Source organism: Eutrema salsugineum, unplaced genomic scaffold (assembly GCF_000478725.1).
Source record: "Eutrema salsugineum unplaced genomic scaffold, Eutsalg1_0 scaffold_4, whole genome shotgun sequence".
NCBI lineage: Eukaryota > Viridiplantae > Streptophyta > Magnoliopsida > Brassicales > Brassicaceae > Eutrema > Eutrema salsugineum.
In genome coordinates, this window is record NW_006256686.1 from 14,069,472 (window position 1) to 14,084,355 (window position 14,884).

General features: G+C 41.1%; 1 protein-coding gene across 1 annotated transcript; it reads right to left on the reverse strand.

Annotated features, from left to right (window-relative positions):
* Positions 1–240: 240 nt before the first annotated feature.
* On the reverse strand, positions 241–1,116 carry LOC112084557 (glutathione S-transferase T3-like). Its single transcript, XM_024153708.1, has one exon. The coding sequence runs from the start codon at positions 1,114–1,116 to the stop codon at positions 241–243; it is 876 nt and encodes a 291-aa protein (XP_024009476.1).
* Between the last annotated feature and the right edge of the window lie 13,768 nt (positions 1,117–14,884).

A 14,884-nucleotide genomic window follows, 5' to 3' on the forward strand; every position in this document is an offset into this window, starting at 1 on the left:
GATCTGACACTACCTGCAAAAATAAAAGCAAGGAGAGGTAGAGATATAGTCCCGTGACAGCCATTGAATGACCAAAAGTTGAACAAAGTACCAACATTGAAGCCAAAGTTCATAACGAAATGTCAAACAAAGTTCATACATATAGAACCCGATGGCAAATAAAAGTTCTTAAATTAAATATCATACAACCGGATTAGGAAAAAAAAACTAACACAAAGCAAATGTCAGACAGCCTAAACCCTAAAGATCATACATCGCACAAATTAGCTTGTTTTTTAATGCCATTTCAATCTCAGTGAGTGGTTCAGTCTTAGCCAAAATGGTTTCAAGAATCCTCTTGTCCCTAATCTTGTCTTTCATCTCTAAGTCTTTATGTTTCATTTCCCACATGGAACCAAACTCCTTCATGTCCTTGTTATCAGGTTTAGCACGCGATGACTTCTTTGCAGCCTTGACTCCAGGTGGACGAACCTCGACAACTTCTTCATTCTCGCTTGCAGGTATGGAAGTTGATGACTGAGCCGAGTCATCAACCTTTCTTCTTTTGGTTGACGCACCATCCTGGACTTTGCTAGTCGTGCACCATTTCTGGTCAAATCTTAACTCTCTCCAGGCATGTTCCAAAGCAAACTTGATAGAGTAGTCATTGAAGAAGATCTCATGCGCAAGCTTCATAACGTCGTTTTCATTCTGACCGCTTCTTTTCTCCTTCTGCGCAGCCGCGTATAATCCCACGAATTTACATACCTGGTCATTGATCCTACCCCATCTTTGTTTACATTGAGACCACTCTCTCCTTGGCATTCCAACTATATCCTCGCTGTTGTTGTAATACAACTGAATACGCTTCCAGAAAGCCCCAGCTTGCTGTTCGTTGCTCACAATCGGGTCCTTACTGGTGTTGAGCCACGCGCTGATGAGGGCGAGGTCTTCCTTCGGGGACCAGACTTTCCTCTTCGTTCCACCATCAGTAGGATCATCAGATCCTTGTGTACTAAACAAAGGAATCTCAGATGATCCTATTTCTATGGACGGCGAGTAACAGTCAGGGTTTAACTGACTGGTTAGCAGGTTTACAAACCCATCAGACTGTGTAAAAGAGTTCTGAGAATCCATAAAGACTGGAACGAGTGGAAGGAGTTGAAAGAGTAGTTAAAAGAGGAGAAGAGGACTGTGACTTAAAGAGAAAACAAGGGTTTAGAAAGAGAGAAGAGAGTTTAAGATAATGTAAACCGAGAAGAGACTGAACAGAGAGCCGAGATATAAAGAGAATGGAACCCGAGAAGAGAGTGAAAGGTATTGAATGAGTTTAGGGGTTTTTAATTTATGGTTGAGTGTCTTTTAAATTATGGTTGACAGTCTTTTCATGGTCTTTATGGCTAAGTGTCTTTTATGTTTAAAAGAAATAGTAGTTGGGAGTCTTTTAATTTGAGTTTTCAAGTTCGTGTAAAAGTTGTAAACATTTGCGAACAGGTTTTAACAACCATTTAAAACACTACCTAAACCTATTCTGTCATATCAAGCATTGATAAACAATAACACTCATAAAGCTAACTAAAACAACCTAGCCAGTTACCTATCACATTTAACACAAACAAAGTTTAAGTTACCAAATATTCAAGTTAGAAAAGAACTGACCTTTAATGGATGAGCCATATGCTGTCCACTATCATTTCTGTTCCCGTCAAGTCCAAATATCCTCACAAAAACATTCAAACAGACCATTATAATCATTAAATAACTTGAGCCGAAATAAACTACTTAATGTTACATTACACCCTAAACAATGCTAGCCATCTCTAAACCCTACAGACTAAACCAAAAGCAGCAATAACACATACAAAAAAAAGCATAGACAATCTGTCACCTTGAGTACGAAGCTGCTCCTCCAAATCCCTGACTTCACCCTTAAGCCTTGCAATGTCTTCTCAGTTTTCTCCAACGGCTGGATCAACAGATGTGCAGGTGACCCGATCAACGCTGCGGATAAGATCCTGCTGCATTTCTATCCTTGTCTCAAGGATTTCAATGTGTTCTGTTACAGAGTGATCCCACCATTGGTGAATGTGGTCAAAAGTGCCCTACAAACATTACAAATTGTTAGCAAGACTAACATAAATATTGGAAATTAAAACTGAACGAAAAGACAACCTACCTCGTTAATCCATTCCGGGCAAGAATAATACTTGCGACCGGATGCGTTTTCTTGGAGCTTCACGACCCGGCCACAAAAGCACTTCGCGGGTATGCCATACGTGGCATCCGCGTAAGCCTAGTACGGGACCTCCTCCTCCGATGAACCGCTGCTGTAGCTTGGCATTATCTGCCTAAAACAGAAGAGGATCAGTACAATAGAAAGACAAACGATATAGCACTATAACATTTTGATCGACCAACTATCAGCCTTGACGGTTCTAAAAAAAAAAGAAATGCAAGACAAACAAAGCCAAACGATATACCAAAAGACAAACGATATAAAACAATAACATTTTGATCGACCCACTATCAGCCTTGACGGTTCTAAAAAAAAAAGAAATGCAAGACAAACAAAGCCAAACGACCCACAAAATACAAACAAAACCTAAATTCATATTCGATAATGCCTTTAAACATAGAGACGAATGATGCTAGTGATAGTTGGAAACACCAATTTGAACCCCCGAGCAAAAGCCCCAAAAAATTTCCACCAAATTCTGAAACCCTAATTTCATCGATTAAAAATTCATAATCGATGCAATCAACCACTGAAGTAGGTCTAATACGGTTGTATTTCATTGTTTCAATCTCCAATTGCAACCCCAAAAGAAACCCCCAAATTTTTTTCCCAAATCGCGTAAACCCTAATTTCCAGATTTCAATTTTTTTTTGAAATCATACAAATACCGTTCGCAAATTTGATTATGAGTTTCAAATAGGCCACTAAATATCGTATTGAACCATAAATCCCCAAAAAAAACCCCCGATTGAGCACCAAAATTTTCACCCAAAAAAAATCGCAAACCCTAAAACTCAAATCGGACAAAAATCAACGAAAACGCAAGGACAGATACTAACCTTGCCGATGTAGACGGATGGGCGATCCTCAGATGAACAAACCACCGCAAATTGACGCCGGACTGAACGATTTTGACGGAGTCGTCGCGAATCGCAGGTGAAGAGGAAGAGAGGAGAAGAAAAGAGGGGAAACATGAAATGAATTTTTTGCCCAAAATAATTTTCCTTTCCCGAAAATTACCACAATATCTCCTCCAATCGCAGTGTGACACGTGGCTAAGAGACGGGGTCGTCGAGCTCGCGCAGATGAACCGATCCGTCAATAATGGGCTTTATTTCTTTTTTTTTAAATCCACTTTGCCTATGAACCCGGGCCTGAACTCTTTCTCCAAACCCCCACTGGACCTGCTCTTAGAACTTTTTCTTCTGAATTTATTTTTACTGCATGAGAGTAGCGTCTTGAACTACAATCTGATCGAGATGCTTGGTGACACGAAAGTGTTCATCTGGTGTCAGATATAGTTTGGGAGAGCAAAACAAACATAGGAGTGGAAACCTACCTATGGGCGATTTGTGAATGCTGACGAGTCTTAAACATAATGCATCTTTTCTCTTCTAAAGCCAGAGTGGAAACCTACTGGTAAGAGATGAGAGAGATAGTTGTCTATGATCACGACAGTGGCGTAGTCATACGTCCGTGACTCTAGTTCGAAAAGTTTAAGCTAAGATCTTATCAAATTTACTATCTAGCAATGTTTTGAATCGTTCATACCCCTGAGAAAACTTCCCTGAAACCCAGCGCATTCTTTTCTATAGATTTACACCGATTTTCATTCAAGCTTTAGTCCAGAATTTTTACTCTTTCAATCGATTTTCATTTAAGCAATTAGGTTTAGCCGTTTTTCTCGTTTTTAGTTGATTTCATTAAGTTTAGTGATTAGGTCATTTTAGTTCCCGTATTTTCTCGTTAAGATTATTTTTTTACGTTTTAAAAACACCACCAAAACCCCTACAAAAATCGCCTGGTTCTAGTCTTCCTTACTTTATATTTCTTTCAAAGGCTTTTGCAGGAAAGATCCTCCTTCCCTGTGGATTCGATCCCTAAGTACTACAATCGTTCGGCTGTGCACTTGCAGTTATTGATTTCATTTAAGGTAAAACTTGACACCCTCATCGCAGACCCCATCAAGTTTTTGGCGTCGTCGCGGGGAAGGCACGCGTTTTCTTTTCCGCAAAACCCTAAGAAAGGTTGGTAAATCGACTCTAGAGCACCTTTTCTACTTATTATCGTTTTTGGTTCTTCTTGTTTCAGGTTATGAATTAATGAACTATATGAAACAAAATTACTACTATGAGGGAGGTTTTTACAACACTCCTCAAGCCACTCGACGCCGAGAAGCACAATACATTCGTGATCTCTCTTCAATGGATCAGAATTCAATTCCGAACCACCACACAAGAGGACTTCGCAGCCACAACAAATCAATCCGCGAAGTTTTAGAGGAACAAGGATTCTACAAGGACCATGACCCTTATTCAACTTACAATGCCCACAGAGATATCCATGATCCTCTCTTTGATGAAGATATGCCGTCTGTCTCCCAAACCAAGATTGATGATATGCTTCAAGAGCTTAATGAATCTATGGATGACGGGTATTGGGTAGTTTTTGAAGTTGATGGAGAATCCTCCATCAAATTTGTTAGAAAGAGGCCATCAAATGAAATTCCTTTGGATCATCACGTTATAGAAGCCCGTCATCAAGGAAAGGGAGAACCTATTTCTATCCCTAGTGATGATCTCGTCTCTACCGATTCGTTCAAGTGTTTTGGAGATGAAAAACAAGATCATAAATCACTTCCTCTTGATGAACCAAAGCCTTCCTCTTGAGGAGGCCGAAAGGCGGGCCGCAGAGGCCGCTCAGCAAAGGGGAGAGGCAACAGCAAGAGAGGATCCGCCGAATCCTGAGATGGGGAACAACGATGTCCCTATCACCGCAGGAAATATTGCCGAGGAGATAGCTACTGAAGAGAAGGCAACCGAGGTAGAATCGGGGGAAATTTTTCCCGAGGCGTCAAAGGAAAGCTCCAGAGCCCAGAGTCAGACGCCAAACGCCTCAGACGTTCTTGCCCTTCCTCAGTCGACAAGGCCTCCTGCTTCCAACTTGTTTTTACACGACTGGCCACAAACGGCTGCGTCTGAGAAAGGAAAAGGGGTAGCCTCCCACAAGGACGAGCCGTCTAAGAAAAAGTGCAAGGTATGAGAGCGAGAGTAAATTGTCAGATTTGTGTGATTAGTTGATTCAGATGGCGAAAGTTGGTTAATCATACACATTTCTATTCTAGTTCCATGCAGATCCCAGAAACAGATGAAGATAAATCGCCCGGAGGCTAATTGGAAATGCTTTGACATCGATTAGAGTAAACCGGAGAAGTCTAAATCGCCACCTATGAGTTTAGATCTATAGTTTGAGTCGATATGCTTGAGATGTTCTTTTAACAATTTATATGTATTGCATCTTATTTCTTGTGAATATTAGATTAGGTTTAGCTTAGGATTCTTAACCAAAAACCCCAAAAATCCCATGAGTTTATGACTTTCCTTACTTCCCAGTTTGTTGTTTATTGTAGATTAGACATCCTCCTTATGGATCGACACCCTAAGTCCTACAATGTACATCTGTACACTTGCAGACACTAGGATTTTATAAATTTAAAACTTTTTGAGGACCAATGGGCTTGGTAAAAACGCAACCTTAGGCTCGCAACCCTAGGCCCGCAAGCCATCAAGTTTTTGGCGCCGTTGCCGGGTAGGTTTTTAGTCGCTGGAGGTCTAAACCTGGGAGGTTGAAGCCACAAAAGACTATATATGTCGAGTTTCTGCCAAAACATCATAGGAAGTAAACCATACTCAAACACCATAACTTTTTGTTTTTCTTCTCATTCTTTCATCTGTTTGCCCTAGTTTCAGAATCCTTGAAGCATGGATCATCCGAGAAGAAATCCTAATCCCAAGCAAAGGTTTTGCAACCTGTGTAAAGCTCCTTGTGCATGTGAATCACCATCCAAGCGTGATTCCGATCATCATGTTCGGCCAAATCATCCGAACCATTATCATGGAAACTTGCAAACTCCAAGCCACTGAGATGAGCCCTATTCGCCACACCTGATGAACCATCAACCATCTCATCCCTTACCTCATCAGATTCTACACCAGAACTATGAGAACAATAGATTTAACAGAGTTGAATCAGTTCCTTGCTTCCCAAACCCTCATCAAAGCTGCCCTGCAAACAAGGATAGATGCCATCACCATCAACCTTAACAGGAGGTTTGATGACCTCTCTGAGCACGTGAAAACACTGGAGGATCAGAGAACCAAAGACAATGAAGTGTTGAATCAGAGAATGGATTCTGTCGAAGAAGAGCAAGATAAGAATAAGTTCAACATTCGGCAAAGTGAAAGGTAGCTGCAAACCCTAACTTTCAAGATCGATGACTTGGAAAATGAGCTGAATTAAAGCAAGAACCAGAACTATGACTACACATTGGAGTTGTGGCAAGGCGTAGCTAAGGTTGAAAACAAGACAGAAGAGCTTGATGCTACTTTAGATAAAGTTGTCTATGCTTTAGATGAAGTAGAAGATAAAGAAGAAAAACTTTCTAAAGATCATAAAAAGTATGAACTAAACACTGGAACCAATGATTTGGATACCCAAGACGTGCCTAACAACCACTGGGAGCAAGAGAATAACAATGGAGAAGAAGAGATTAAAGAAGCAAGCATGGTGAGCCGGGATGACCGCGGCTGCGAGCACCTCACCCGCGGCTAGGACAACTTCCACCGCAGCTTGATGTGGTCGGTGTCGGTGTGTCGAGGGTTGTCAAGTTTTACTAAATGAAATCAACAGCCGCAAGTGCACAGCTGATCAATTGTAGTACTTAGGGATCGAATCCACAGGGAAGGAGGATCTTTTCCTGCAAAAGCCTTTGAAAGAAATATAAAGTAAGGAAGTCTAGAACCAAACGGTTTTGTGGGGGTTTTGGTGGTGTGTTTAAAATGTAAAAACGAATCTAAAAAGAAACTACAGGAATTAAAATGACCTAATAACTAAACTTAACGAAAATGAATAAAAACGAGAAAAACGGATATTCTAATTGCTTAAATGAAAATTAACTAAAAAGGAATGAGAATATTGAACTAAAGCTTGAAATAAAAACGGTGTGAATCTATAGGAAAGAAGGCGTTGGGCTTCAGAGAATTTTTCTCAGGGGTATGAACGATTCAAAACATTGCTAGAGAGTAAATTTGATAAGATCTTAGCTTAAACTTTTCGAACTGAAGTCACGGACGTATGAATATGCCACTGTCGTGATCATAGACAACTATCTCTCTCAACCCTGACCAGTAGGTTTCCACTCTGGCCCTGGAAAAGAAGAGATGCATTATGTTTAAGACTCGTCAGCATTCACAAATCGCCCATAGGTAGGTTTCCACTCCTATGTTTGTTTTGCTCTCCCAAACTAGATCTGACACCGGATGAACACTTTCGTGTCACCAAGCATCTGGATCAGATTGTAGTTCATGACGCTACTCTCATGCAGAAAAAACGAATTCAGAAGAAAAAGTTCTAAGATTCGGCTCAAAAACTCATGGAATCCTCATCAAACATATAAATCCCCATCGAAAATCCCTTAATCCCAACAATAAAACTACTCAGACATAACAAACGAAATCAAAAACATAGTATTAAGAAGTAGAATAGAAACCGAAATTGAAAAAGAAAGAACAAGGGTTCAAGAGACAGATCTCTCTCTCCCTAAAACCTAAAAACAAAGCTTAAAGTAAAATTTCTGTAAAGTATTTCGTCTCTCTTCCTCTCTCTAAAAACGACCTTAATGACATGTATTTATAGTCTCCAATACTCTCTGGTGTCTAGGGTTCTGGAATTGAGGCTGGGAAAATGATACGGGCTTCAGAAATGGGCCTTCGGGCTTGGAGTTAGCTGGCCGCGGTCGGGATGGCTGTGACCGCGGGGAATGGCTTGCTGGCCGCGGTCGCGGTGCTTCTGACCGCGGGAAATTGCTTGTTGGCCACGGTGGAAACGTTTTCCGGCTGGTTTATGGGACATCTTGCTATTCGCGTATCTTTTGATTGAACCGTTGGATTGCCAAGCTGTAAAGTGTGCTGGAAAGCTGATACTTCCATCTTTAAGGTCTCCAAATTTGAGCTTGATCAGATGGTGAGAAGGCCTTCAATCAGGGGTGAACTTCTGACGGTTTGACTCTGAGCTGAAATCTGGTTTTCTATCCATTTTGTTAAGCTTTTCCCTAAGTTATCTGAAAAGAGTCTTGGAACTACAAATAATAGAAAAACGTAATAAAAGTACTTGAAAGCAATTAAAAACATAGAAAAAGTATTTCAAAACGATCCATAAAAGTGGTCAAAATACGGTGTTATCAACTCCCCCAGACTTAAACCTTTGCTTGTCCTCAAACAAAGCAAAAGCCTAAACTGGTTAAGTGAAAACAAAAATAGGGAATGCACAAATCTCATAGACATGAACTCCTAAACTAGGACCAAAGATAGTGCATCAATCCACAACTTAGTCTAGAAAATTCTCACCAATGCACAAGAGATACTAGTCCACTTTTCCGTTATGCAAAACTTAAACAATCTAAATATTGATTCCAGTCAACTAGCTCTCTACATTCATTAAGTTCAATAGTGAGTTCCCATTAAAGACATCATCCAGGGTAGACGGCGTTTGGCATTAAAGGGATGTTTAAGTGGTGGAGTTCAAGTGTTTCGGGTTACCTGAAGATCTGGAGGATGCAAGATAATATGCAAAACCGCAAGAGAGATAAGGACCTGTTGATGACCACAATTTTCAGTTACTTCTTCTTGCCAAATGTTGTTGCATAATCCTTCCTCCTTTGTTGTAAACAGCTGTTCCCCCAGACTTAGATTCTTTCCGGGAATCAGAAAACAGTCTCCAAAACTCCATAAAATCGAACTCCAGTTGCTTTGGGACTTAGAATTTGACCTCTCTAGACTCTCTAAGGCTTTTATTTCCTTTTTTTTCTTATTTTCGGATTTTGTTTTTTTTTTTTTTAGAATAGGAAATGCCTTTTAAAGAGAGAGAGACTAGAGGACGAGATTGTACCAAAATTTGAGATTGTTCTAAGGCAAACTGAGCTTCCTCTTGTGTTGAATCCTTCCGGGAACTTTTCCGGCAAATCGCAGGTCTCTGTCCTTAGTGACTGAAAACTGCGTCGTTCCTCTTTCTCTCCAACGTTTTTGCACTTATCTGCATATAAGACAATGGAAAACAAGAGTGCATGTGGTTTGAAAGAGGATTGGTTAAGGTGGGGAACTAGCTAAAGATGAACTAGCCATTCAGGATCAACTGAGAGTGGTAAAACGATAAAGGAGTCCTGAATGTATGATTCAGTTCCCTGGTCTAATGCTTCAATGAGAAAATTAAGTCCAAATTAAGTCCAAATAAAACAGAGCTAGTATATCCCTTCATCTAAATTGAAATCATTCAAATTCCTCTGGGGTACTTCGTTTCAAATGTGCTTAACTACCGCCTAGTCTAGTCCTAAATCATGAATGAGCATGTTCACCATTCCCTTTAAAACGTATTTTGTTTTGAAAACCGATTTTGAAAAACTTTATGGAAAATGCAAAAAGTGTAGATAATGCAAGACTTATGAAAGAAAAGTGGTTAGAAAGGGATGAAATCCTCCCCCAGACTTAAATCACACTGTTCTCAGTGTGAAACAAGTCGAGATTGGATGAGAAAAATGCATAGATAATCGAATTGGTAAGGACAAAGAGAACTTACCTGGATCCGGGATGCTGGTGGTGATGAACCGGATTCATTCGAATAGGTTTGGGAAGGTGATAGGTGGTGATGAAGGTGGTGGAGGGTGATGAATGAGGTCGGGTGGGGATTGGTGAGGTGGAATGAGGTGAAGTGGGTGGTTTGGGGTCGGGTTTGATCTCAACGACCAGTTGCCGTGGTCAGGAGCCACGCGACCGCGGTAAACAGGTGCTTGGCCGCGGTCAGAATCACGCGACCGCGGTCGAAGAGGCGTTTCCCGCGGTCAGAACGTCTGCGACTGCGGGGGCTTATTTCATGGCCTCTTCCTGCTTCTTCTTGGTTCCTGCTAGGCTGAGCAGTCAGGGGCCATCCTTCTTTTTGGTTTTTTGGGTTTTTTGGCTTTTTTGTTTTATAAGAAACACCTGAAACTAAGAAAAAGAAAAAGATCAATAGAAAAAGAAAGAAAAATCCTAAAGAAAAAAATACCTAAATTGGTTGTTTCCCATTAAGCGCTTTTGTTTTAAGTCGTTTAGCTCGACTTTTGGTGTTGGACGTGACTTATTCCAATGAAGAAGACCTTGTCCTGAGACAAGTCTTTTTCGACATCTCCTTGCTTTGCCTAGCAGGTTCTTCGTCACTCCAAAGTTCTTCTTCAAACTCTTCTGTTGCAGAACGTTTTCCTGCTTTGCTGTTGTATGGGACAACTTCTGTGAAGACATCTTTGTCGATATTAGCAAAGGAAATCCTCCGGTTTGGCCAGTCCATTATAGCTCCGGAAGTTGCTAGAAAAGACCATCCGAGAATCACTGGATATGTTGCATCTCTCGTTTCGACAATGTAGAAGTCGACAGGCACTATGCAATCTCATATTCTCAAAGGAATTTCATGAGCTATTTCTTGAGGTGTTGCATTGGAATCATCAGCTAGACTAATTTTTGCTCTAGTCCTGCGCAGGTGTTTAATGCCAAGTCTCTAAGCAATTGCCTTGGACATCATGTTAAGACAAGCTCTAGAATCACATAGCACGTTTTTAAACATTTCTCCTCTAATAGAACAAGAGATAAGAAACTGACTTACACCTTCGATTTTGTGAAGGGTTCGAACAGGTTTACCTTTTCTGGCATGATTGAACAAGTCTTCTATCTTAGGGATTGATTCTTTTCTTTCACAGAAGTAATGGCCTATCATGAAATCCTTGCAAACTCTGGCAAAGGTGATTCTTTCAGGCAAATTTCGAAACACATCATTGAATTCGTCGAGCTTTTCCTTGCTGATTTTGTTGGTGTAGTGGCTGCAGTCTTCAGGCTTTTTGAGGTGAATCGCATAGACAGCTGCTTCTGGTGTTGTCATGTATCGAGCTCTCATAAAGTATCTATGGATATCCTCTTTAGACTCCTTGCAGTACCTGAAAAAGACTTGCAAACGACCAAGCTTCCAGATTTCATCAAAACTTAAGTGAGCAGGAAATGACCTGAGTACGTTGTTGAATTCCATTAGCTTCTCTCTACTGATGTTGTTTGTGATCCATTGAATTTCTCCTGAACTGTCTTCTGAGGTATATCCTGCGTTTGGATCTTCTACAAACAACCCATACTCTTCATCTTCAGAGTATTGTTCTTCATACTCATCTGCACAAGACAAAGACATGTTGCAGGGCCATGACTTATCCTTGTCTCAGATCTTTGGGTGCTGATGGAGCAAACCAGCTGTTGATGGAGCGGTTTAGTCATCCCAGGAGGTGTATCAGACGTGCAGATGCTTGTATGAGTCGAACGAGACTGTTTTGGAACGTTTTTTCGGTTGACGCGACCGCGGGAAAACGACCATGGGCTGCGGGTAGGCCTAACACAAACGCGGGAGAGGGCTTGTTTACCGCGGTCGGAGGCAACGCGACCGCGGGGAATTGTCTCCGAGTTGCTCTGCTGCTATTGCTTCCTCCTTTGCTTCCTGGATGGTCTCCTGGGTCTTCTGGCTTGATGTACTTCCTCTTTGGACTTGAGTCTTTAGTTTTGGTTGCTGGAATCTGCTCTCCATGTCCTTGCATGATCTCCTCAACCTTTTCTTCAACTTCATCAAGAGCATAGACTACTTTGTCCATGGTTGAATCAAGCTCTTCGGTTTTGTCAATGACTTTATAAACCTTCTCTGAAACTTCGACTGTGAAGTCATAAGACTCGTTCTTAGCTTCGTTTAGGGCTTTGTCCACATCATCAAGTTTGAAGTCCAGGTCCATGACTTTGTTTTTGGTGTTGCAAAGCTCATAGGTGTGCTTTGCTTGCTCTTCCTCCATGCTGTTGAACCTGTTAGCGATCATAGCTGCGTCCTTGGTTGCTCGTTCTTATATTGAATTGACTTGTGAGGCTAGGTTATCGATCTTCTCATTGAAAAGTTTTGATATCCCGCCAATCCTTTTGTTTAGCGCAGCTGTAGCGGTTGCTTGAGTTTCTATGAATTTCCTGATCACGCCTTCGAGCTGGATCAATCTGTTGCTGAGCTGGACGTTCTCATCTCGGTGGAGAACTTGGTGAGGTAGGCGATGCATAGGATATCTAGGGTTAGCCATTGGAGGAACGTAGGGCTCGTTCTGGAACGTTCTGTAGTCTTCGTTTCGAATTTCTGCTTCTCTCTGCGTTTGGTGGCTTGAGGAGTGTTATAGAAACCTTCCTCATAGTGTGTATTTCGATTTATAGGATCCATATCTTCTGAAATGGAAACAAAATAACCAAAAAATGCAAATATGCAGAAAAGGGGTTCTAGAGTCGATTTACCAACCTTTCTTGGGGTTTTGCGGAAAACAAAAATGCATGTCTTCCCCGGAAACAGCGCCAAAAACTTGATGTGGTCGGTGTCGGTGTGTCGAGGGTTGTCAAGTTTTACCCTAAATGAAATCAATAGCCACAAGTGCGCAGCTGATCGATTGTAGTACTTAGGGATCGAATCCACAGGGAATGAGGATCTTTTCCTGCAAAAGCCTTTGAAACAAATATAAAGTAAGGACGTCTAGAACCAAACGGTTTTGTGGGGGTTTTGGTGGTGTGTTTAAAATGTAAAAACGAATGTAAAAAGAAACTACGAGAATTAAAAAGACCTAATAACTAAACTTAACGAAAATGAATAAAAACGAGAAAAACGGATATTCTAATTGCTTAAATGAAAATTAACTAAAAAGGAATGAGAATATTGAACTAAAGCTTGAAATAAAAACGGTGTGAATCTATAGGAAAGAAGGCGTTGGGCTTCAGGGAAGTTTTCTCAGGGGTACGAAAGATTCAAAACATTGCTAGAGAGTAAATTTGATAAGATCTTAGCTTAAACTTTTCGAACTGGAGTCACGGACGTATAAATACGCCACTGTCGTGATCATAGACAACTATCTCTCTCAACCCTGACCAGTAGGTTTCCACTCTGGCCCTGGAAAAGAAGAGATGCATTATGTTTAAGACTCGTCACCATTCACAAATCGCCCATAGGTAGGTTTCCACTCCTATGTTTGTTTTGCTCTCCCAAACTAGATCTGACACCGGATGAACACTTTCGTGTCACCAAGCATCTGGATCAGATTGTAGTTCATGACGCTACTCTCATGCAGTAAAAACGAATTCAGAAGAAAAAGTTCTAAGATTCGGCTCAAAAGCTCATGGAATCCTCATCGAACAGATAAATCCCCATCGAAAATCCCTTAATCCCAACAATAAAACTACTCAGACATAACGAACAAAATCAAAAACATAGTATTAAGAAGTAGAATAGAAACCAAAATTGAAAAAGAAAGAACAACGGTTTAAGAGACAGATCTCTCTCCCTAAAACCTAAAAACAAAGCTTAAAGTAAAATTTCTGTAAAGTATTTCGTCTCTCCTCCTCTCTCTAAAAACGACCTAAATGACATGTATTTATAGTCTTCAATACTCTCTGGTGTCTAGGGTTCTGGAATTGAGGCTGGAAAAATGATACGGGCTTCAGAAATGGGCCTTCGGGCTCGGAGTTAGCTGGCTGAGGTTGGGATGGCTGTGACCGCGGGGAATGGCTTGCTGGCCGCGGTCGCGGTGCTTCTGACCACGGGAAATTGCTTGTTGGCCGCGGGTGGAAACGCTTGCCGGCTGGTTTACGGGACATCTTGCTCTCCGCGTATCTTTTGATTGAACCGTTGGATTGCCAAGCTGTAAAGTGTGCTGGAAAGCTGAACTTCCATCTTTAAGGTCTCCAAATTTGAGCTGGATCAGACAGTGAGAAGGCCTTCAATCAGGGGTGAACGTCTGACGGTTTGACTCTGAGCTGAAATCTGGTTTTCTATCCATTTTGTTAAGCTTTTCCCTAAGTTACCTGAAAAGAGTCTTGGAACTACAAATAATAGAAAAACGTAATAAATATACTTGAAAGCAATTAAAAACATAGAAAAATTATTTCAAAACGATCCATAAAAGTGATCAAAATACGGTGTTATCACGGCTCCGAGCTCCTCACCCGCGGCCGAGCCTGATTTTTCAGACTGGGAGCCCTTTCAACCTCTTTCTGAAACCTGTTCAACTGAAGACCGACCTCTTGTGACCAGATCTAGGTTGTTTGATCAAGCTGTTTTCTCAACACCGCACAAGCATCAAAGGAAAAGGAGGAATCCAACACTTATGCATCTTGCAACATGGTTTACACTTGTGAAAATGAGCTTTAAGAGCAATTGTCAGAAGATAAAGAGCATGGTTTGTTTGTTGAAGATCCAAACCCTTGGGAAAATTCATTTAATGACAACTCAGAACCAATAACCAAGAGCATATCCAGAGAGAGACTGATCGAATTCAACAAATTTGTGAAGTCCATTCCTCTCTACCATGTATTCGATGACATCTGCCTTCAAGTTTTCTTTAGATACAGAAAGGAGACTAAGGAGAACATCTATATTTATTTCAGAAGAGCCAGATATCTATCTTTTCCTAGATCATCACCTGATGCAGCTGTTTACAAGAACCATCTCAAATATCCCCAAGAGGCCAGTGACTACACAAATAAGATCAGCAAAGAAGCACTTGAAGAGTTCAATCAAGTAGTTCAGACTCTGCCCAAAGGA

Coding starts and splice junctions, on each gene's coding strand:
- LOC112084557 (XM_024153708.1), bottom strand. CDS start 1,116: ATGGATTCTCAGAACTCTTTTACACAGTCTGATGGGTTTGTAAACCTG.